General features: G+C 43.3%; 1 protein-coding gene and 1 pseudogene across 3 annotated transcripts in view; one reads left to right on the forward strand and one right to left on the reverse strand.

The window, feature by feature from the left end:
* Window positions 1–24,011, reverse strand: part of SAXO1 (stabilizer of axonemal microtubules 1) — a 126,605-nt gene that overhangs the window by 6,332 nt on the left and 96,262 nt on the right. For both annotated transcript variants that reach the window (XM_017973780.4, XM_035306414.3), the window contains exons 2-3: window positions 16,046–16,225; window positions 7,395–7,597 (exon numbers count right to left, since the gene is read on the reverse strand). In XM_017973780.4, coding sequence (XP_017829269.2) covers window positions 7,395–7,597; window positions 16,046–16,068 — 226 coding nt within the window. In that variant the 5' untranslated portion in view covers window positions 16,069–16,225. The remainder of the gene's footprint in view (window positions 1–7,394; window positions 7,598–16,045; window positions 16,226–24,011) is intronic.
* Window positions 6,139–6,711, forward strand: LOC108592290 (large ribosomal subunit protein uL23 pseudogene; annotated as a pseudogene). Its single transcript, XR_013534451.1, has one exon. The product of XR_013534451.1 is annotated as a large ribosomal subunit protein uL23 pseudogene (transcript).

The following is a 24,011-nucleotide window of genomic DNA, read 5'->3' on the forward strand; positions in this document are numbered from 1 at the left end:
CTTCATCCCCCCATGCATGAGTCATACTTCCCTTTTTCACATCTTACAGTTTTTTGTGTAAAACGTAACACTTTAGATAATATATTGCAGCAACTCTGGATTCTGATCCCTATTGGGAGTTGGTTTTGCTTGTGTTTAGTGGCTTACCTGCACTAATTCCATAGTCTTGTCTTCTCTGCAGTGTATGGCCACCAATATTTTTGTTCATTTTTTCTTTTTAATTAGTTTTTATTTATTTTTTTTTTTTTAGATGGAGTCTCACTCTTGTTGCCCAGGCTGGAGTGAGTACAGTGGCACCATCTCAGCTCACTGCAACCTCCGCCTTCTCAGGTGCAAGCAATTCTCCTGCCTCAGCCTCCCAAGGAGCTGGGATTACAGATGTCCGCCACCACACCCGGCTTTTTTTTGTTTTAAGTAGAGACGGTTTCACCATATTGGCCAGGCTGATCGCAAACTCCTGACATCATGATCCACTCACCGTGGCCTCCCAAAGTGCTGGGATTACAGGCATGAGCCACCATGCTTGGCATCCTAAGGGTCACTCTATGTCAGCACAGTTTAGTGGTCAGTCAGTGATTGGTCAGAAGTTAAACTGAAGCACATTAAGCCAGTAAGGTATTCACACTTTGCCATCAGATCTGTGTGTGGGTTAGGAAAAACACATATAAAGATCAGGCAGTTTAAAAGTCTGAATTGGCTTTTACTTCCTACTGGGCTTTCTCATGTCTCCCCTACACAAGCACAAGGCCTAAAACTTATCCAGGGATCCTGAGTTGATAGATGGGCTCCTCTCTGATTGCCCTTGAGCCTGCACACAGCCTTGCCCACATGCATAGCCTTCCAGACCACCAGGAATAACTATGAGCTTATCAAGACCCACTGTGTCTGTCTCATTCTCTGGATTTCCCTGCTTAAATTTCTAGCTGGTTTGCTGGTCTGTTGCTTGCCATGACTATCACTACAGCCTCAGACTAACTCAGAAGTAGTCTTTCCAGATTTCTTGCCATTGAGATCACTATTGTTTTTATTGAAACCCCTGGGTATGCACTCCATTCCCAATCAAGTCAGGCCCCACTGACAGCAGAGCTGCTTGTTTACACAGTTCAGTCTGCTCAGGCAGAGCCCCACACAGATGGAACAGTGGGGGTGGGGATGGGGTGATGGAGGCAGCCCCAGAATAAAACACCGCAGACTCCTAGTGTTCATAACCAAGTTATGAACTTGGTTTCTCTTTAATAAATGCTTCTCAATTTTTTGCATACCAGTGATTGATTTCCAGAGTCTAGAAATGGTTGATTTTCACTGTTTTGTCCAGTTTTGTCACTGTATTTTGGGAAGAGGATTTACCAAGCTCCTTATTCCTCTACTCCAGAAGTCCTGATATCCTCCCCATCCCCTGGAACATTCTTAAGTTTATTTTAGGCTGATAATACTACCAATTATTATCCAAAATTGGCTTCATTTTAATTGAAAATCTAATCTTTCTCCAAGAGCCATTAATGGCTCTATCAGCATCTTGAAAGCATTAGGGGGCCTTAGAGGGAACCATCTTGCTGAATATAAACCACATGTTTCTTCCCCACCCCCACCCCCGCCCCCAGACTTTAGGCCTTGCTGAATAGGGGTATCTACCTGTAGATGCCTACCCACTGCCTCAAGGTACTTGGGGGTGGCGAGGACAGGGCTTTTCTGGCTCTCTTCTGTGATGGATGAAGTGTTAAGAAAACAGGTTCCTAAGCTCAAAGTTGCCTCATATGATTTCTGATACCCAATAATATAGTTGAAACCACATTATTATCCAAGCCTCCCGGCTTCCTCCACCCAACATTTATTACCGAAAACCTCCACAGGACCCTGAAAAACCTCAGAATTTCACATGACAAAGTATTCACACGCCAGTAAAGCCCTTCAGGGCCAGAGTGTCATGTGGGTAATTGGCAAGAACTTCTTTAAAAAGGATTCCATTCAATAATGTGCCTTTAAAAAAAAACAGCTAAACCTAAAGTTGAGCATCAAGTAATTACACTCTCAATCTTTCCAATTGCACAGTGTTTTGAAAATGTCACAAATTACAACCAAATGCTGCTAGAGCATATTTTATTGGTGGTTTTCTGGACCCCAGTAAAGGTGCTGGCCATACAAGTAAAAAGGGGAAAAAAGATTGCATATTTTTTTCTGTGGAACCAATGTAAGCAGAGCATACAGACAAAATATAGATAGCACCCATTGAAATATACATATTTAATGATCTTGGTCTTTGGTTTTTTGGGGGGTAGTAGAGAAAGAAAATCAGTGTATGGTCATAAAACATGAAAGTTGCTATGGAAAAGACTTACAAAAGTGGCAAATTTTCACAAGACACAGACAAGTCACCAAAGGGGTGATACACCAAGAGATAAGGGTGTGGCCTCTCACAAATGCATGGGGTTATTCAGGACTGACCTGACTTCCTGGTAGGTGTCATGGGCCTTCTCAATCCTCACTCCGGCTCCTGACCATGACCCACAGGGTAATAGGCTGGGTGGAGATTTGTGTAGATGTGCCAGACTCCATCACTTGGAGCCCTTGTAAACAATGGTTCAGAACCATTCATCCATTTATTCCCTCACTTGACACACTTCATTATGTCATTCCCTGTGTTAGATGCTGGGAATACAGATGCTGGGCATTCAAGGCAGTTTGGGTGAGTGATAGAACAAATAAACCACTTCATGTAATAGAATGTAAGTATTTGTTATAGTCTGAATGTGCCCCAAAATGCATGTGTTGAAACTTAATCTCCAATATGGTGGTACTGAGAGGTGAGGCCTTTTGGGAAATGATTACATCATGAGGCCTCCACTTTCATGAATGGATTGGCACTGCTGTACAATGGCTGGAGGGAGCTAAGCCCAGCCCCTTTTTTCCTCTGCCTTTCACCACATGAGGACACAGCAACAAGGTACCAACTTGGAAGCAGAGAGCAGACCCTCACCAGACACCAAATCTATCTGCTCCTTGATCCTGAACTTCTCAGCCTCCAGAACTGTGAGAAATTTCTATTATTTACAAATTACTCAGTCTCAAGTATTTTGTTATAGCAGCACAAACAAACTAGGAAAGTATTATTCAAAAAAAAACCTCATAAGACACACATTGCAAAATGGCACCTATAATTAATATAAACATAAATATGTTTCCTTTAGCTACATACTGATTTGTTTTAAAACCGAATTTCAGAGGAAAACTGTGATATCCAACCTCAAAAGCACATGTTCCAAGAATAAAAACCCTGTCCATCTATGCATGCCTAGTTTGAGCAATCCAGCTGAAACTTGACTGGTGTTCATTTATTAACTCTGTTTAAGTAGGCAAGCAGTTAAAAGGTACCAGAAGTTTAAGGAAAGTGAGGAAGAAAATAGGATTTTTTCAATTTTAACTTTGTCACTAGGGAAGTCAGCCATTATATTAGTCGGTTCTTGCACTGCTATAAAGAAATGCCTGGGTTATTTATAAAGAAAAGAAGTTGAATTGGCTCATGGTTCTGCAGGCTATACAGGAAGCACGGTGGCATCTGTTTCTGGGGAGGCCTCAGGGAGTTTGACTCACGGCAGAAGGCAAAGTGGGGAAGGCGTCTTACATGGCAGGAGCAGGACAGAGAAAGCAATTTGGGAGGTGCCACACGCATTTAAACAACAGATCTCAGGAGAACTCACTCACTATACAGCACTAAGGGGATGGGGGTTGCTAAACCATTCGAAACCACCCCCATTATCCAATGACCTCTCACCAAGCCCCACCTCCAAAACTGGGGATTGCAATTCAACCTGAGATTCAGTGGGTCCAGAGATCCAAACTCCGCCAGCCATGATTCAGTTTAAGCTGTGGAATATGCACTCTTCTGTAGTTTGAAAAAGGCGGCTTGAGATGTAGCTATATGGACTAAGGTTGGGACAGAGGAAACTGGCAGTGAAATAAATGAAAGCAACAGTACTGGTGGGGTGGGGTGCATGTGTTGAGTGTTAAGTAGTTTGCTGGGGAGAAGTAGGGAGAACCTCTCTTTAAATACTACAAATAGACCTCCTCTATCCTTGCCAACCCCCAAGACAAGCAAGGAGCATTTTCCACTTCCAGACCTCTCCCTGCACCTAGGGCAAGGTGGGAAAAAGGGAACTAAACTGAAAGGCAGTTGCTCTGAAGAGCCTCTCCCTATGGTAAGATTCATAAACCTACGGGGGCCGTAAAGACCGTGTACAGGAGAGGTGAGTCTGCCCTATCAGAGTCCTTCATTTCCTCCACCAATGGTAGAAAGTGCTTTTTACAGCTTCATTCCTCTATCCCACCTGCTCAATGTCTGTGGTGCCTTATTTCTGGTCTCCTTGTAAACACAGGATAAAAAGGGAGAAGAATGTGTTCAGTAGAGGCAAGAGTGCCCCCCAACACCCTGCCCATGATCATGCACCTGGTTGTAGGGACTCCTTTGTAAAGCACCTGTATGGTGCCTGCTGTGAGAGGGTAATTGGGAACGAAAAAGACCAACAGATCCCTGCCTGTTGGAGCTTACAGCCTGGCCATTAAAAGAAGCATTAAAAGTGCATAATGGGCCAGGCGTGGTGGCTCACGCCTGTAATCCAAGCACTTTGGAGGCCAAGGCGGACAGATCACCTGAGGTTGAGAGTTCAAGACCAGTCTGACCAACATGGTGAAACTGCGTCTTAAAAAAATTAAAAATATCAAATATCAAATAAATTTTTTTAAAAAGTGCATAATGAATGACAAGACAGGGAAGTAACAAGGCACCTATACAGCATCCAATCTGACATGGGGCAAGGGCTGGGAATGTGATCTTTCAGCTGCTAGCTGAAGGATAAGTGCTAGATCAAGGAAGCAGAAGGATTCTATATAGAAGGCATCACGTGTGCTAAACAAATGCCCTGAAGCGGAAGAGAAAAAAGGAAGGCACCTGAAAGAAGGCCCTGAGGCTGGAGCAGAGGTGCTCAGAAAGAAGACACCAGGGCCTCCCAAGGCATCAGAGGAGGCAGTAAAGGTTTGGGTTTTTATCGCCCTAGGATCATATGATTTGAAAAAATAATGATTTTATCAAATGATTTTTTGAGGAGTTTTAAGCAAAGGAGAGGTCAGATCAGACTGCCATGTTTAGAAAACCTCTTTGCTCCCTTTCTGTGGCAAATGGCTAAGAGTTGACAAGACGGGAGGTATGCTCAGGTGTGTACCCAGGTGTAGACATGGAGAAAACAGGATTAGGGCTTTGCCAGGAGGCAATAGCAAAGGGGCAGGAGAGAGAGAGAGTCTCGGCCATCAGTAGGAAATGGGGTCCAAAGATAGCCCACAGAGTAGACCACATGGGGACGGACTTTTGCAGGAGGGGCTGGTGGTAAGAGGGAGGTCTGAGGCATCAATGGATTGGAGGGCCAGCAGGGCTAAGGACTGTCATGGAGGGAGGAGATCAGAGGACAAGTCTGAGGATAAGATGTGCACAACGGCTTCAGAGGTGGGACCATTTCAGGGTATGATAACATTCAGAATGTGGCTTGACATTCTATATAGGTAGCTATACGGGAGTGTTAGAGAAGGAAGCTGAAGAATATAAAAGGGCAGAGCCCAGGTTGCTGAAAAGGCCCATGCTAATCCAGTCCTCAGTGCCTAGAAGAATCAGAGAAACTCAACCATGCACAGGGTCCTCCAGGATGACAGAATTAGAGGCCCTTCCAGGAGCTCATATCCCTCCAACTTTCCTACCTCCACTGCCATCTTCACACTAAATGCTTGGCTTGACTAAATAAAAGCGGCCCTCTTCACAGCCATTTAGAGGTCCATGAACTGTTTAGCACATCCTCCTGGGGCAATGGTGGGTATCACAAGCATGAGTTATTGATTACAAACCTGGTCTCCAGGTTCATGGTCTCAGTCTTTGCAGCTGAGCTCCACAGAGTGGCTGTCTGCTTGCACAACACATATGACCGCATCTTGTGTCTCCACTAGGCTAGAAAGTCAAGGGCAGGCCATTATGCTTCCTTCAGTTTCTAGGGCCACACCTCATAGGTAATATTAATAGATACTCAATAAAGAAAGAAGCAATCCTGTTTACATAAAGTTCAAAACTGGCAAAACTAATTTAAGGTATTAAAAGTTAATATAGGACCCTTTTCACAAGATGGCGCCGAAAGCGAAGAAGGAAGCTCCTGCCCCTCCTAAAGCCAAAGCCAAAGCGAAGGCTTTAAAGGCCAAGAAGGCAGTGTTGAAAGGTGTCCACAGCCACAAAAAAAAGAAGATCTGCACGTCACCCACCTTCCGGCGGCCCAAGACCCCGCGACTCCGGAGGCAGCCCAAATATCCTCGGAAGAGCGCCCCCAGGAGAAACAAACTTGACCACTATGCGATCATCAAGTTTCCACTGACCACTGAGTCTGCCATGAAGAAGATAGAAGACAACAACACACTTGTGTTCATTGTGGATGTTAAAGCCAACAAGCACCAGATCAAACAGGCTGTGAAGAAGCCCTATGACATTGATGTGGCCAAGGTCAACACCCTGATTCGGCCTGATGGAGAGAAGAAGGCATATGTTCGACTGGCTCCTGATTACGATGCTTTGGATGTTGCAAACAAAATTGGGATCATCTAAACAGTCCAGCCGGCTAATTCTAAATATATGTATATCTTTTCACCATAAATAAATAAATAAATAAATAAATAAATAAATAAATAAAAGTTAATGTAATGGTTACATTCTGGTTGGGGAAGGTGACAGAAATGGAGTAGTAATGTTATATTTCTTGATCTGGGTGCTATTTATATGGATGTGTTCAGTGAAAATTCATTGATCTGTGTAATTATGATTTAAATACTTTTCTATATGTATGTTACATTTTGATCTATTTTTTAAACAGGTGAATGAATCAATCAGTGGTAGAAACTAACTTAGCTTAGCTTGAACTTGAAATGTTTCCCCCCAATATAGGATTCAAACTGCATGCTAAGGCAGGGGTTGGCAGATTTTTTGTTCAAGGACCAGATATTAAGTGTCTCACAGACTATAGTGTCTCTGTCGCAACTATTCAACTTTGCCACTAGAGTGTAAAAAACAGCCATAGATACTGCGTAAATGAGTAAATATGGCTGTGTTCCAATAAAACAGGAATACTGAACTTGGAATTTATATCATTTTCACAGTCTTCAAATAATACCCTTTTGATTTTTTTTTCAATTATTAAAAAATATTTAAACATTCTTAGCTCTCCAGTCATACAAAAACAGGCTGCTGGCCAGATGTGGCCTGCAGGAAGTAGTCTGCCAACTCTTGCACTAAAGGGGAATGTACATAAAACACATTTCCTGGCCCGCACACAGGCTCAGCCTGTCTTTCCCCAATCTGCCCCTCTGTGCTCTCCCACCTTTATAAGTAGGCAAACACTCCATCTTGTCACTACACGGATATTTACTGTCCCGAGGTTTGATGGGGTCCACTTGACAGACAGGGTAGGAATTGTAATCTTTCTTATACGTCGTGAGCAAATCCATATTCTCTTCACTTGGGACGAACTGGTCATATTGGTGGACCTTCACTGGTGACACTTTGTGAGGCCCAAAATCTCTCCTGTAAGGAAGCAAGTGCATGCCGTTGGAGTGCTTGGCTTGCAATAAGGCTGTGTTTTCCTCTCAACCCAACTCTACAAACATTTGCTGAGAAATCTTGTTCTACTCTACACACCCCCACACTCCCCAAACTGTTCTTCCTCCTCTATTTCCCACTATTTCCCACTTTTGAGAAAGGTACCATCAATTTCTTCTCACCCAAGTCAGACACCTGTACACACCCTTGACCTCCTTCCTTCACGGCCCCAGAGTCTGGCATTCACCAGTGCCCCTCCACCCCATGGGTTTTTCTTACCCCTTGCTCCAGACCCTGACCATTTCTCACTTGGATCAGGTGACAGCCTGCCACCTGAGCATCCTTCTTTATTTCTCTCACTTCTATTCAATCCCCATAATGTGGCCAGAATAAACTCTCCAAGTGGAAATCAGATCACTCTCTCTCCCCGGTTTAAAAATCTTCCAGGTAAAATTCAACTTTTTAGCATAATTTATAAGCTTTCCTGGACCTGGCTCCTGCCTTACTCACCCTTATCTGTCAAGGTTCCCATCCCACCTGAGTACCCTACACTCCACAATCACAATGCCACCACTTCTGCACCTGCGCCTTCCAACTTCCTTCCACACGACCCCTTCATTGTGGAGCTAACTTCCTTTCAGGTGATGCAGCCACCTTCTCCATGTTCCCCAAAGCTTCTGCTGCTAATATTTATCTCCTTCCTCTACTTAGCCTACAGAAAACCCAGAAGAGGGAAATGGTGAAATAAGTGGAGACCCTGAGTCCTTCATTTCTCTGCTATCTGGTGTCAGTGCCCCCATTATTTCAGAGAGTATGAAAACAATAGGATCGAAAAAGTATAATGGTCTTCACTAAACTGGAAGCAGTCCCTCCCCAAAGTTTCCCAGATAAAAAGGCCCAGATGCTCCCTGCAACGCCCACCAGGAACCGCCTTAAGGAGCCAGGGTTTAGCTTGGACTTGCGTTGCCCTCCAGGGCACTTGCAGCTTCCCATCTCTCAATGCTAGCGCTTCCCTCTGAAGGCTGTCTGCTTCATGCAACAGACTGTTCTTGCCTGGAAGCCATTTATCCAACTGGACAAAGGGAAGGTAGATGTTTTCCCCGATGGTGCTTGCCAGAACAGCCCCGTCAAGGGAAGGGGAAGGTTTCCGGACAGGAAAACATTAAGCCCGAACACCAATAAAATCCACTTCCCAGCCACAATCTGGAGCAGCATTACTGAGACATGCTTGACTAGCAAAGGTAACACGCTCCACTGTAACCTGTCTTGTGTGAATTATACACGATTGTCAGTAAACCCAAACCAGGTCCTGAAAATGCTTGGTGGGATGGGAGGAGGAAGTTAGGAAGCAGGAGAATTAGTCTCTCTAGGGCTCTAAGGAGGAAATGGGAGATGCTTCAGTTGAACTCCCCTAACACCCTCTGGGTAGATTTTAAAATATATCATAGCAGCGGTTATAGGACGTTCAGCCTGGGCTGCCTTCCTAGAGGCCCTGCTGTTAGCCTGAAGTGTCTGGAAGCTGACGGTGTATATCGGGGCTTATGGAGGGAACAGACTGAACAAGAAACCAAGAGTCAGCTCCCACGTCTACTCTTCTCCGTGAACCAGTACTACATCCTGGTGTCTGTCTATTCAGCACTAAACCAGCTGCAGCAGGAAACTAAGAGGGTAAAGCCTTAGACTGCAAAGACAAATGAAAATGCCCAGAAAACTTCATCTGAAAACCAGCTGAGTGGAAAGGGTCTCTGGGTCAGAAAGCATACATTCTAAAGGGAGTACTCCCAAGGAAGTTGAGCTCTCCTCACTCCCAGAAGAGTGGGCCAGATTTCAAGGCCACCAGAGACCATACATTCCTAAACCTTCATAAAGGTGTGTGTTCAGTGATGGCTCCCTAATCCTGCACCCTATTCATTTCCAAGGAGTATTAAGAGGTATTAAGGGCAAGCAATGAGGAACGAAGCTGGGTTCCTGAGCTGCCACACTGAGCCCAGCCAACCTCAGTGCACCTAGGAATGATTTCCAGTTGTGAGCCTGCCACTCTTGGGGATCCCATACCCAGAGGCTATGGCAGCCTCTTCTGTAGTTACTCTGACCGAGAGGACCAGCTTCCTCTCAGGGATGCCGCAAGATCCTCCGTTCAAAGGCTGCCAGGCTCTTGATAACTAAAGTACACTTACTGCTTATCTCCCACACCTTCTACTGGAAAAGAGCAGACAAATGCCCAAAAACGAATTCACCAGTTCACAGACTATCCTGAAATTAGTTTCCTGAAGACAAAAGCCAGTCACCTTCTCCAGTACAAAATTTAAGTTCCTTTGTAAGTGTTCCTCTATGGTTTAATTTATTGATCAGTCATAACTACGGCAAATGATTATGGGCGGTAGGGGGAGGTGGTATCTACTTCTGAAGACAAGAAAAATTTTTAAGTTTGACTTTTATAACCTACCCAAACATAGTTACTGTGGCTTAGGAGTGAATTTAATCTGAATTTATGTGTTTCCTCATTATGTTTTTATGTTGAGAACATTCACTGAAACCTGTCATTAACCACAACAGAACTGCATGTCCCCAATCACACATAATCTTACAGCCTTTAAATTCATGTACAAGAAAAGACTGTATTTTAGTCTTCCCCAAAATTGCTCAAATTAACTAGCTTTTCTTTTTAAGAACACTGGATCTCTTCTCTCTTTCTGTGGTACATTTCTCTGTGCACATGTGACATGAACCAAGAAAAGGAAACTGGTCACAGATATAAGTTTCTTTTAGGTAAGCAGCTGTAAAAGTTATAGAGTAGGGAAGGCCAAGAGTTAAACTCAGAGTTAAGTAAAAGGTTGGAGTGGTCCTGCTGGGAAAGTCGTAACAACTTGACTTCAAATTATTTAGCAAAGCTGGAGAAAGGCGTTTGACAAGACTCTGACAAAAGGAAAGAGGAAATAACGAACAGCGAACTAGGTTCCTGAGCCTGGCGGTGAGAAATGAAGATTTTTTTCACCAGGACAAAAGGGCCACACAACACTTTTTTAAAACCTGTTTTTAATGCTTATTTATGCAAACTTCAAGATTTGTTAGTATGTCCAAGTGATCAATTACATTAAGATGGAATCCACTTAAAAGAGGTTCCTCCTCTTGCCCTGAGCCAACTTCTTTCATCCCTGCCCTCTTTCTTGGGAACCTCATCTGTAGACCATCTCCTAGACTGTGATTTTCCCTCTTCCTCCCTACTGTCTCCTTTCTCCACTGAGTGTTAGCTCCGATCTCCAAAGGTAAAGAGTAAAATAAGACAGTCCTCACTGGGCTCCATTCCACGCCAGTTTTCCCTTCTCTCTTTCAGAAAGGGTGGTCTACAGGCAGACTTGCTTTCCTCTCCTCATGTCTCACCCATCAGATCTGATTCCCCTCAACCTTGATACTCCAAGTATCACCTTGTTTTCCAGACCCAATCACTGCTTCTCATCCTTCTCCCACTGTGCTTTTTCATAGCATCCATCCTCTCAATTTTTCAATAGTCTCTCCCTTGACTTCTGTGATACTACTCCTCATGGTCTGTTCTCTCTCTCCTCTATCAGATTCTGCTCTGTGTCCGTTGATTTGATTGACTTCACTACTTCTACATGTAATTCTCAAACTTTCTAAGGTCAAAAGTCACCCATCTAAAGAAACTGTTCTGCCATCCTAGGCAGCTTGGGGAGTCCATCCCAATGTGCTGCCAAAGGTCCTTGGCTGAATCACAGGGCTTGATTCATGCCCCCAATCCTTATGGGACATAGAGTCCTCCTTACCCTCACTGTAACAGATGGGATTCCAAGCCCACGCACTCCAGGATCCAAGTTACATAGCACCTGTCTTCTTCTCTGCCATCTGAGCCCTCAACTCCCACTAGGGCTAAGGCAAACATCTGTCACGACTTCATATAAACTCCAGACAAAATATTTCAAACAATTTGAAAGATCTAAAGAGGTAGATTCTGGGGAGAGCCAACAGGTGGAAGCAGAAAATGGCACTGTGTGAGGCTTTGCTGATTATTTTCCATTAACTATGAAAGATTCAAAGCTTCCAGATTGAAGGTCAGCTCCAGTCTGTGTCAGGTAGGGCAGCTAAAAGATGAATCTTTCTTGATTATCTTTTCTTGACTATAAAACCAGAGGACTAAGTTTGAGGCAACCACAGATGCTGGAAAATGAAGAAAGAAACCTGAAAATGAGAGAGCAAAAGACAGGAAGCCTCAATACATAAACTGGGCCCAAATCTCTGCATGACCTCACATGTATGGGGTAGATTTCAAGCTAAAGAACTCAAATGAGATTGGAGCTGCCACCCAAGACACAGAGTGTGCATTTTCAACAATCAAATAACCTGCCTGCCAAAGATAAAAACACTCTTCAGGGGAATGCAAAGACACTTATGGAGACCAACTCCAGGCAGACCAGACATTTGCAATTAGCAGACAAAAATTTTACAGCTTTTTAAACCATGCTCAACAAGGAAAGCAACGTAAGGTCATAATAAAATAAAAGACAGGAAATCAGGTAAGAGAAGTAGAAACTGTATTAAAAAGAATCAAATGCAAATTATAAAACTGCAAAATATGTGAAACAGAACATTCACTGGCTGGGCTTAATCACCAAATGGAGATAAGGGAGAAAAACTTGGTGAAGTGAAAACTAGATTAACAGAAACTATCCAATCTGAAGAACAGAGAAGGGGAAGAAAAGATTGGGCAGTGGCGGGGGGAATGAACAGAGCATCAGGGAAAGAAAAATTACTGGAAGAAATAATGACCAAAATGTCTGCAAATTTAATCAGAAATACATTATAGACAATTCAAAGGCTCTGAGATTACCTAAGCAAGTCCAGTGCTGAGAACTCTATCTGCCCTGTGTTCACACTGATTCTCAAGCCCAGGCTATGGAGGCTAAGTATACCCCAGTGGTACAGCTCTGAGTAGGAGACTCAAGTATGTATTTGAACAAAAAATATATAAAATTCAATAGGCAGCACAAGAGACAAGCCTGCTACCAACTTCCTTGCTTCTTTCCTGACCTTTGGAAAGGATACCAAATGCCTTTTCTCTCTCAGCTCTTCCCTCCCTTACTCTCTTTGGTTTACCAAGGAGTCTTGTCACTAAGTGACAGAGTTGATGCTGCCAATTCCCTGCCCTCTGCCTTTCAGCCACACCCATCAAATCCGAACTCAATTCTGTCTCCTCACTCTGTGCCGCCATTCCACTCCACCCATGGTCCCTCTCCCTTTAGGATAAAGATCTAACAGCACTGAAGACTCACCTCTTTCTTCTAATGCTTTTCATTTTGCCCATCTTTAGGAGCTGGCTTAGCTAACAGAATGTCTCAAATTGGGGTCCAAGTGTTTCACATGGTAACATGCCTATGGGGAAATGAGGCTTGAAGTGCAAACCTCTTATTCATAAATTGATCTCAGGTCTATCTGAACTAAAGGCAGATTCTATACCAGAGAATTATCAAGGATTGCAAGAAACCATTTCACACTAAGAATGGTTGGAAATCACAAGCATTCCCCTCATGGCACCTGCTGTAAATCCCCAAGATTTATGGCCAGTAAGAGTTGTGTGCAGCTGTAATCATGCCTCACGCTGAGATGATAACCTTTCCAGAAACCAGGTGTTTTTTTGTGTCTGGGCTTAATCACCAAACCCAGCCAAGCCCTGGACCACATGACTTTTTCATTCAGCAGGTGGGAGCCCTATATCCAACCTCAGAAACTAAGCAGAGTCAATGTTTAGATGAAGAAGTGAGCAGGATGTTCCAGTAATGAGTCTTAAGAGTAGAAGGGTGACAATCCGTGCAGATACAGGGGTGTGGAGAGACTGGGCTGACACATCCCTTCCCCTGTAAGCCTCCAGGGGAACACCCAGATACTAGCTTCCCTATATTTCCTGAGAGTGGCATAATTTTGTTCTCGGTCTATGAAAAATAGTGCCCAGCATGGCAGGCACAGGATTGAGAATTAATGAAATTGTGGTAGAAAGGAGAACATAGATGTCTTCTGCTCATTTCCTCCTTACTTCTCTTTTTAGGGTAGGAAATAAAAAGAATTTCATATCTGCTCTTTTTTCTCCCCATGGATAACCTTGATCCCACCACTTTTTTCTTTTTAAGGCCCTTATGTTCATTAATGGCTTATTTTGGAAATTCTTTCAGAATCTGCTTTCCTCTGCTTTAGCCACACTTGATGTACATGATATATATCGTTACTCCAGCTCTGGCAGGGGCAGAGGGCCCTTCTGGGTGATATGTTTATTGTTGTAAGTAACACAAGGCAAGGATAATTTAGGACAGGTCACAGGGTAAGTTTTTGTTTTGCAAAGCACCATCAGGAGGACGCAGGGCAAGGAGCTGCATCTGGGGGCCTCCGAGCTAGGTGTTGGGGCGAGACTTCAGCCACAGGACTAAGGGTTTGTCCTCATTCTCCTAAGCTTGTGGGCAACTAACAAAACAACCTACAACAACAAACTTTTAAAGCATCCTTGTCTGTACTTTCAGGATAGGAAATATACCAATGCCTGAAGCCAACTAGACATTTCACAAAGTGTTCATTTCCTGCAAACTGGAAATTGAAAGATAAAAAGACCCACACCTGGAGACTGAACATGATATTTGCAAGCCACATTTCAGTGCTACTCTTGTCCTTTCCTACCAGTTACATGTCTCTTGTACATGTGCTTATGACTCTTACTTGGTGTTGACCAGGGTTTCATAAAAGAAAACCAATGCTCAGAAATGGTTCACGCTTCTCATTATGGTCTTTAGACTCTCAGAGACAAAGAATACTGTTTTCCTGGCAAAAAGAAGCCCAAACTTTAGGGTTTATATTCTTTAATAAGTCATAGGTTGAAAAAAACAGCTGTGTAAATTATAATTTGTTAATACATCAGGACCCAGAAACACTGTGCTTAAACCAAATCATTTAAGATAAATGCTTAGAATAAACGTAATCATCTGGCCTTGGCAATATAGCAAATTCTTGTTTCTACAAAAAGTTTAAAAAGTAGTTGGACATGATGGCCCATGCCTATAATCCCAGTTACTAGGAAACTGAGGCGGGAGGATCACTTGAGCCCAGAAATTCGAGGCTGCCGTCAGTGAGCTATGATCACATCATTGCACTCTAGCCATGGCTATAGAGGGAGACCTTGGTTTTTTGAAAAAAACAACAACAACAAAGTGGCCTGATACAAATCAAGCATGAGACAAGGCCCTCAACTCCCTCTCATTCTCAAGCCCCAGCACAGTGGTTCCCATGAAGCTCAGGAATCCTTTGGCTTTGTTTCTCCCATTGTGGTTGCTCCTGCCCCAACACCCAGACATGGACTGCTCATGGATCTAGAAGATAGCAGTGTTGTGTACAGAGAACCTCCAACTCACAATCTCAACAGATGTTTCCAGTCCTATTCTGGAGAAAACCTGAAGGCAGAATGAGTTAGAATGGTTCTGCTTCTCCTACACCATCTGGGGCCTTTATTAGCACAAAATTATCAGGCAAAAGGGCAGCAATAGGAAGAAAAGTCACCAGGTCTTGGGCACCAATGTGCAAGCTTTGTGCTGGAACACTTAACATTCACCATCATCTCCACCTCATGGCAACCCTGCCCTTCAGGGCTGAGAACACATCAGTCTTTCAGGTCTCAGCTGAGGACAAAACTATACAATCTGAGACTGCTCAATCACACTCAAAGATGTTTCTGATCTACTAGATCACCAGTCACAGGTCACTAACTAAGCTGCCCATGGCAGATTCTCTGAGAGCCTTGCCTATAGAACAACCCTGAACTGAGAATTTTTCTGCACCACCTCAGTGCAAAGACCTCTGCAATACTAATGTACTGAGCCATGTGGCTCAGCCACTGCACAGACCTAGAGCTAAACATTCTGAGTTTGGGAGTCAAGAATAATTTAAAAGGAAAAAAAATTATTTCTTGAAGAATATTCAGGAGAACCCCAATTCAAAATGTGCAGCATAATTTTAAGAAAAAAAAAAACCTCACTTTTTCTCTATTGTCAAGTTCTCTTTCACCCCCCTACCCCCAACCTACCCAACCTGGTCTGGAGCTTTTCATGTAACAAAGCCCAAAACTTGCTTTTCGGCAACATCCCCCCTCCACTCTTTCCATCCCATAAATATTTTTCTTAACCTCCAATCCTTTATTATATCAATCCAGCCTTCCCCCAAGAATCCTTTCTCTTTAACAGAGGATTTGGGAAAAATTGAGAAGGCTCATAAATGCAGGATTTTCTTTCAGCTATATACTACATTAAGGCATTAATACCATATGTTGATACTGTACATTAATGCATTAGCACTGTACATTATTACATTAATATTATACATTAAGCACTGCACGTTCCTACATTAGTGTTGGATGTACCTGCATATATTAATACTGTTTGCCCTCACCTTGATGTAGTCAGGCCTTCCATTGGTACAGACCCTTTCTGGTACTCCCGCCTTGGCTTGAAGGACTCTCTGGGCAAGTAAGTGTGATAGAGAGGGTAGTTCTCGGTATATTCGGAGAGAAGACATGGTTTCTCTGTTTGATCGTAAATCTTGGTAGGGAGATGTGGACAGTGATGCCGCCTGCAAAAGACACAGAGTTAGCTTGGTTACCTTCTTGGGAGGAATACATCCAGTTCGATAAGAGTACTCCACCATATGTGATTCAGACCGTAAAATCTTATGACAGCCAACACTGAAAACCAGAATTCAACCCTTGCTTTTTTCCAGTAAACTATGTGAAGTGGCAGAAAATAAAAGTGGTCTGTAACTACAATTGGTTAATAAAAATTCCTTGGATCACAGAATTACACACAAGCTGTTACACATGCCACATTGCCTGTGTAAGCATGGAAATATTTCTGTACTATAATAAAGAAATAGCTATGTCCCAAGCACTCCAAGTGCCACCCAGCTGCCCCAGGTCCTCCCCTGTGGTCTCCCATCAACCCAAGAATTCAGGGCTTACTATTCACCTAACAGGGTGCTCTAAGGCTCTCCAATGGGGCCAGCCAGGGTCTTTTCTAACTGGTTGGCTCCTTGGTCAACTCAGAATATCATCATTGTACATAAATGATATCAATCAAAGCAAAATCACCTCAGTTCTGAGTCCAACAACCACCACTGACTATGTGAAACCACCTTCACATGGAAAGTCTCCCTCCTTTATTCTTTTAGGTCTCATTTCAGTTATTACAGTTTTAGAAAGACTTTCCCAGGTCTGGGATCATCTTATACCCAGGATCCGCCCCGCCACTGCATCCCCTCTCCCCACCACTCTTCCCTGGGTGTGCACATATTTTCTCCCATCACCCTGCATGTGCCTGCCCCATCACTTGCAGCTATCCATGACTGGCATATCTGCTGGTGAGTTTGTTTATTGTCTGCCGCATCTGTCACACTCAGGACCTTTTTCAACCTTGTCCACTGTTCACTGTACATGATATACATCTCTATACAGCATATCCTGAATTTTTCATTCAATAAATGTTTACAGAATTCATACTGGCACATTCAGTAAACATTTCTTCAATGAAAGACTGAGTATAAGTGAATGCTTATATAAACTTTATGCCTAGCGATGAATGAACTGAACAAATGATAGACAGTATCTAGCAGTTATAATTGACAATGAGCTTTTCCATTTTACATGCATGGTAATAAATGAAACTTATTTACTTGCTACTTACAGCTGAACTAAGGCAGCTGTTAAAGCTGTGAAAACTAAGTGAAGGCAGTTTATCAATGTTGTGTGTGCCCAAAGACAATCTTCACAATCCAGTTGGGGTCCCTCTCATCATCAGGCACCAGCAAATCAGCAAAAACTCCATGCTGGTGTTTTCCAACTTAGCTACCTTAATGAATGGCATATAATTGTTTTCCCATTTTCACACTGGACTGATTTTTTTTTTAATTTTTTATTGGATTTTAGGTTTTGGGGTACATGAGCAGAGCATGCAAGACAGTTGCGAAGGTACACACATGGCAGTGTGCTTTGCTTTTCTTCTCCCCTTCACCCACATTTGGCATTTCTCCCCAGGCTATCCCTCCCCACCTCCCCCTCCCACTGGCCCTCCCCTTTTCCCCCCAATAGACCCCAGTGTTTAGTACTCCCCTTTCGGTGTCCATGTGTTCTCTTTTTTCATCACCCACCTATGAGTGAGAATATGCGGTGTTTCATTTTCTGTTCTTGTGTCAGTTTGCTGAGGATGATGTTCTCCAGATTCATCCATGTCCCTACAAACGACACAAACTCATCATTCCTGATTGCTGTATAATATTCCATGGTGTATATGTGCCACATTTTTCCAATCCAGTCTATTATCAATGGGCATTTGGGTTGATTCCAGGTCTTTGCTATTGTAAACAGTGCTGCAATGAACATTCGTGTACATGTGTCCTTATAGTAGAACGATTTATAGTCTTTTGGATATATACCCAGTAATGGGATTGCTGGGTCAAATGGAATTTCTATTTCTAAGGCCTTGAGGAATCGCCACACCGTCTTCCACAATGGTTGAACTAATTTACACTCCCACCAACAGTGTAAAAGTGTTCCTTTTTCTCCACATCCTCTCCAGCATCTGTTGTCTCCAGATTTTTTAATGATCGCCATTCTAACTGGCGTGAGATGGTATCTCAATGTGGTTTTGATTTGCATCTCTCTGATGACCAGTGACGATGAGCATTTTTTCATATGATTGTTGGCCTCATATATGTCTTCTTTCGTAAAGTATCTGTTCATATCCTTTGCCCACTTTTGAATGGGCTTGTTTGTTTTTTTCCTGTAAATCTGTTTGAGTTCTTTGTAAATTCTGGATATCAGCCCTTTGTCAGATGGGTAGACTGCAAAAATTTTTTCCCATTCTGTTGGTTGCCGATCCACTCTAGTGACTGTTTCTTTTGCCGTACAGAAGCTGTGGAGTTTCATTAGGTCCCATTTGTCTATTTTGGCTTTTGTTGCCAATGCTTTTGGTGTTTTGTTCATGAAGTCCTTGCCTACTCCTATGTCCTGGATAGTTTTGCCTAGATTTCCTTCTAGGGTTTTTATGGTGCCAGGTCTTATGTTTAAGTCTTTAATCCATCTGGAGTTAATTTTAGTGTAAGGTGTCAGGAAGGGGTCCAGTTTCTGCTTTCTGCACATGGCTAGCCAGTTTTCCCAACACCATTTGTTAAACATGGAATCCTTTCCCCATTGCTTGTTTTTGTCAGGTTTATCAAAGACTGTATAGTTGTATGTATGTTGTGTTGCCTCCGGTGCCTCTGTTTTGTTCCATTGGTCTATATCTCTGTTTTGGTACCAGTACCATGCTGTTTTGATTACTGTAGCCTTGTAGTATAGTTTGAAATCCGGTAGTGTGATGCCCCCCGCTGTGTTCTTTTTGCTTAGAATTGACTTGGCTATGCGGGCTCTCTTTTGGTTCCATATGAAGTTCATGCTGGTTTTTTCCAGTTCTGTGAAGAAAGTCAATGGTAGCTTGATGGGGATAGCGTTGATTCTGTAAATTACTTTGGGCAGTATAGCCATTTTCACGATATTAATTCTTCCTAACCATGAACATGGAATGTTTCTCCATCTGTTTGTGTCCTCTCTGATTTCGTTGAGCAGTGGTTTGTAGTTCTCCTTGAAGAGGTCTCTTACGTTCCTTGTGAGTTGTATTCCAAGGTATTTTATTCTTTTTGTAGCAATTGCGAATGGCAGTTCGTTCTTGATTTGGCTTTCTTTAAGTCTGTTATTGGTGTAGACGAATGCTTGTGATTTTTGCACATTGATTTTATATCCTGAGACTTTGCTGAAGTTGCTTAACAGTTTCACGAGTTTTTGGGCTGAGGCAATGGGGTCTTCTAGGTATACTATCATGTCGTCTGCAAATAGAGACAATTTGGCTTCCCTTTATTTGAATACCCTTTATTTCTTTTTCTTGCCTGATTGCTCTGGCTAGAACTTCCAGTACTATATTGAATAGGAGTGGTGAGAGAGGGCATCCTTGTCTAGTGCCAGATTTCAAAGGGAATGCTTCCAGTTTTTGCCCATTCAGTATGATATTGGCTGTTGGTTTGTCATAAATAGCTTTTATTACTTTGAGATATGTTCCATCGATACCGAGTTTATTGAGGGTTTTTAGCATAAAGGGCTGTTGAATTTTGTCAAATGCCTTCTCTGCGTCAATTGAGATAATCATGTGGTTTTTGTTTTTGGTTCTGTTTATGTGGTGAATTACGTTGATAGACTTGCGTATGTTGAACCAGCCTTGCATCCCCGGGATGAATCCTACTTGATCATGATGAATAAGTTTTTTGCTTTGCTGTTGCAATCGGCTTGCCAATATTTTATTGAAGATTTTTGCATCTATGTTCATCATGGATATTGGCCTGAAGTTTTCTTTTCTCGTTGGGTCTCTGCCGGGTTTTGGTATCAGAATGATGTTGGTCTCATAAAATGATTTGGGAAGGATTCCCTCTTTTTGGATTGTTTGAAATAGTTTTAGAAGGTATGGTACCAGCTCCTCCTCGTGTGTCTGGTAGAATTCGGCTGTGAACCCGTCTGGACCTGGGCTTTTTTTGTGTGGTAGGCTCTTAATTGCTGCCTCAACTTCAGACCTTGTTATTGGTCTATTCATAGTTTCAGCTTCCTCCTGGTTTAGGCTTGGGAGGACACAGGAGTCCAGGAATTTATCTATTTCTTCCAGGTTTACTAGTTTATGCGCATAGAGTTGTTTGTAATATTCTCTGATGATGGTTTGAATTTCTGTGGAATCTGTGGAGATTTCCCCTTTATCATTTTTTATTGCATCTATTTGGTTGTTCTCTCTTTTCTTTTTAATCAATCTGGCTAGTGGTCTGTCTATTTTGTTGATCTTTTCAAAAAACCAGCTCTTGGATTTATTGATTTTTTGAAGGGTTTTTCGTGTCTCAAACTCCTTCAGCTCAGCTCTGATCTTAGTTATTTCTTGCCTTCTGCTGGGTTTTGAGTTTTTTTTATTTTGCTCCTCTAGCTCTTTCAATTTTGACGATAGGGTGTCAATTTTGGATCTCTCCATTCTCCTCATATGGGCACTTATTGCTATATACTTTCCTCTAGAGACTGCTTTAAATGTGTCCCAGAGGTTCTGGCACGTTGTGTCTTCATTCTCATTGGTTTCGAAGAACTTCTTTATTTCTGTCTTCATTTCATTGTTTACCCAGTCAGCATTCAAGAGCCAGTTGTTCAGTTTCCATGAAGCTGTGCGGTTCTGGGTCTGTTTCTGAATTCTGAGTTCTAACTTGATTGCACTATGGTCTGAGAGGCTGTTTGTTATGATTTCAGTTGTTTTGCATTTGTTGAGCAGTGCTTTACTTCCAATTATGTGGTCAATTTTAGAGTAGGTGTGATGTGGTGCTGAGAAGAATGTGTATTCTGTGGATTTGGGGTGGAGAGTTCTGTAAATGTCTATCAGGTTTGCTTGCTCCAGGTCTGAGTTCAAGCCCTGGATATCCTTGTTGATTTTCTGTCTGGTTGATCTGTCTAGTATTGACAGTGGAGTGTTAAAGTCTCCCACTGTTATTGTGTAGGAGTCTAAGTCCTTTTGTAAGTCATTAAGAACTTGCCTTATGTATTTGGGTGCTCCTGCATTGGGTCCATATATGTTTAGGATCGTTAGCTCTTCTTGTTGTATAGATCCTTTTACCATTATGTAATGGCCTTCTTTGTCTCTTTTGATCTTTGTTGCTTTAAAGTCTATTTTATCAGAGATAAGAATTGCAACTCCTGCTTTTTTTTGCTTTCCATTAGCTTGGTAAATCTTCCTCCATCCCTTTATTTTGAGCCTTTGGGTGTCCTTGCATGTGAGATGGGTTTCCTGGATACAGCACACTGATGGGTTTTGGATTTTTATCCAATTTGCCAGTCTGTGTCTTTTGATTGGTGCATTTAGTCCATTTACATTTAGGGTTAAGATTGTTATGTGTGAATTTGATACTGCCATTTTGATGCTAAGTGGCTGTTTTGCCTGTTAGTTGTTGTAGATTCTTCATTATGCTGATGCTCTTTAGCATTCATTGTGATTTTGGAATGGCTGGTACTGGTTGTTCCTTTCTATGTGTAGTGCCTCTTTTAGGAGCTCTTGTAAAGCAGGCCTGGTGGTGACAAAATCTCTGAGTACTTGCTTGTTTGCAAAGGATTTTATTTTTCCTTCACTTCTGAAGCTCAGTTTGGCTGGATATGAAATTCTGGGTTGAAAGTTCTTTTCTTTAAGAATGTTGAATATTGGCCCCCACTCTCTTCTGGCTTGTAGTGTTTCTGCCGAGAGATCTGCTGTGAGTCTGATGGGCTTCCCTTTGTGGGTGACCCGACCTTTCTCTCTGGCTGCCCTTAGTAGTCTCTCCTTTATTTCAACCCTGTTGAATCTGACGATTATGTGCCTTGGGGTTGCTCTTCTTGCGGAATATCTTTGTGGTGTTCTCTGTATTTCCTGCAATTGAGTGTTGGCCTGTCTTGCTAGGTCGGGGAAATTTTCCTGGATGATGTCCTGAAGAGTATTTTCCAGCTTGGATTCATTCTCTTCGTCCCCTTCTGGTACACCTATCAAACGTAGGTTAGGTCTTTTCACATAGTCCCACATTTCTTGGAGACTTTGTTCATTCCTTTTTGCGCTTTTTTCTCTAATCTTGGTTTCTCGTTTTATTTCATTGAGTTGGTCTTCGACTTCAGATATTCTTTCTTCTGCTTGGTCAATTCGGCTATTTAAACTTGTGCTTGCTTCACGAAGTTCTCGTATTGTGTTTTTCAGCTCCTTTAATTCATTCATATTCCTCTCTAAGTTATCCATTCTTGTTATCATTTCCTCGAATCTTTTTTCAAATCTTTTTTCAAGGTTCTTAGTTTCTTTGCATTGATTTAATACATGATCTTTTAGCTCACAAAAGTTTCTCATTATCCATCTTCTGAAGTCTAATTCCGTCATTTCGTCACAGTCATTCTCCGTCCAGCTTTGTTCCCTTGCTGGTGAGGAGTTTTGGTCCTTTCTAGGAGGCGAGGTGTTCTGGTTTCGGGTGTTTTCCTCCTTTTTGCGCTGGTTTCTTCCCATCTTTGTGGATTTGTCCGCTGGTCGTCTGCGTAGTTGCTGACTTTTCGATTGGGTCTCTGAGTGGACACCCAGAATGTTGATGATGAAGTATTTCTGTTGTTTGGTTTTCCTTCTACCAGTCTAGCCCCTTCGCTGTACGACTGCTGAGGTCCGCTCCAGACCCTGCTTGTCTGGGGTGCACCTCTAGCAGCTGTGGCACAGCGAGGGATGCTACCAGTTTCTTTTTCTGCTATCTTTGTCCCAGGATGATGCCTGCCTATTGTCAGTCTTTTGGATATAGAGGGGTCAGGGAGCTGCTTGAGGAGACAGTTTGTACTTTATAGGAGCTTAATTGCTGAGCTGTGAGCTCTGTTGTTCATTCAGGGCTGTTAGGCTGCTATGTTTGATTCTGCTGCAACAGAGCTCATTAAAAAACCCTTTTTTTCTCAAATGCTCTGTGTTGAGGGGTTTGGGCTTTATTTTTGGATGTCCGTTGAGGTCCTGCCCAGCTAGGACGCAGACTAGCCACTGTTTGCCTGCCGAGGCTCCGCCCTGCTGTTATGAGGCTCGCCCTGGCTCTGCTGTTCTGCTGTGTTCTCCGCCACGCCCTGCGGTGGAGTCTCTCTGTTGTAGCGGGTTGCCTCAGCAATGGCAGGCTGCGTTAGCAGTGGGCGTGTATCTCAGTAGGGATGGGTTGCCTCGGCAATGGCTGGCTGCGTCAGCAATGGGCGTGTATCTCAGTTGGGACGGGTTGCCTCTGTAATGGTGGACGCCCTGGCCCCTCAGAGCATCTCGGGCCGTCTGCACGGGGCTTGTTTGAAATCGCGGTTTTGTTCGTCCCACTGGGCCACCCCTAGCGCTCTGTCCCTGCAATCCCCTGGGCTGGCCCACTGTCCAAGTCTAGCTCAGTCTCAAGTCCAGCCCTCTCACGTCTCCGGTTGCCGGTTCAACGGGGCACCCGGACAAGCGCGCCCTGTGGGGAGCACTGGGTAGGGCCGGCTGCCGCCACCCCAGCTGCCGGCTTCGCCAGGCGGAGGTTCTGCCTGGCGTCCCGCATCTCCACTTCGCTTGGGAATTTCCCCGTTCCGTGGGCAACAAAGATCAGTCTGGAAATGCAGCTCAGACTCACCTCTCCGCGGACACAACGAGAGCTCCAATCCTGGGTTGTTCTCACAGCGCCATCTTGAGTCCTCTCACCACTGGACTGATTTTTAATTACAAAAACTAACATGCAATACTTTGGGGCAGTACATGGGGGAAGGGAGAGAAAATGAGAGAAAGAGACCAAGAATTCCTCACTGCTCTAACATAAAGCTATTTTCCAA

The sequence above is a fragment of the Callithrix jacchus genome, chromosome 1 (genome assembly GCF_049354715.1).
Source record: "Callithrix jacchus isolate 240 chromosome 1, calJac240_pri, whole genome shotgun sequence".
Classification (NCBI taxonomy): domain Eukaryota; kingdom Metazoa; phylum Chordata; class Mammalia; order Primates; family Cebidae; genus Callithrix; species Callithrix jacchus.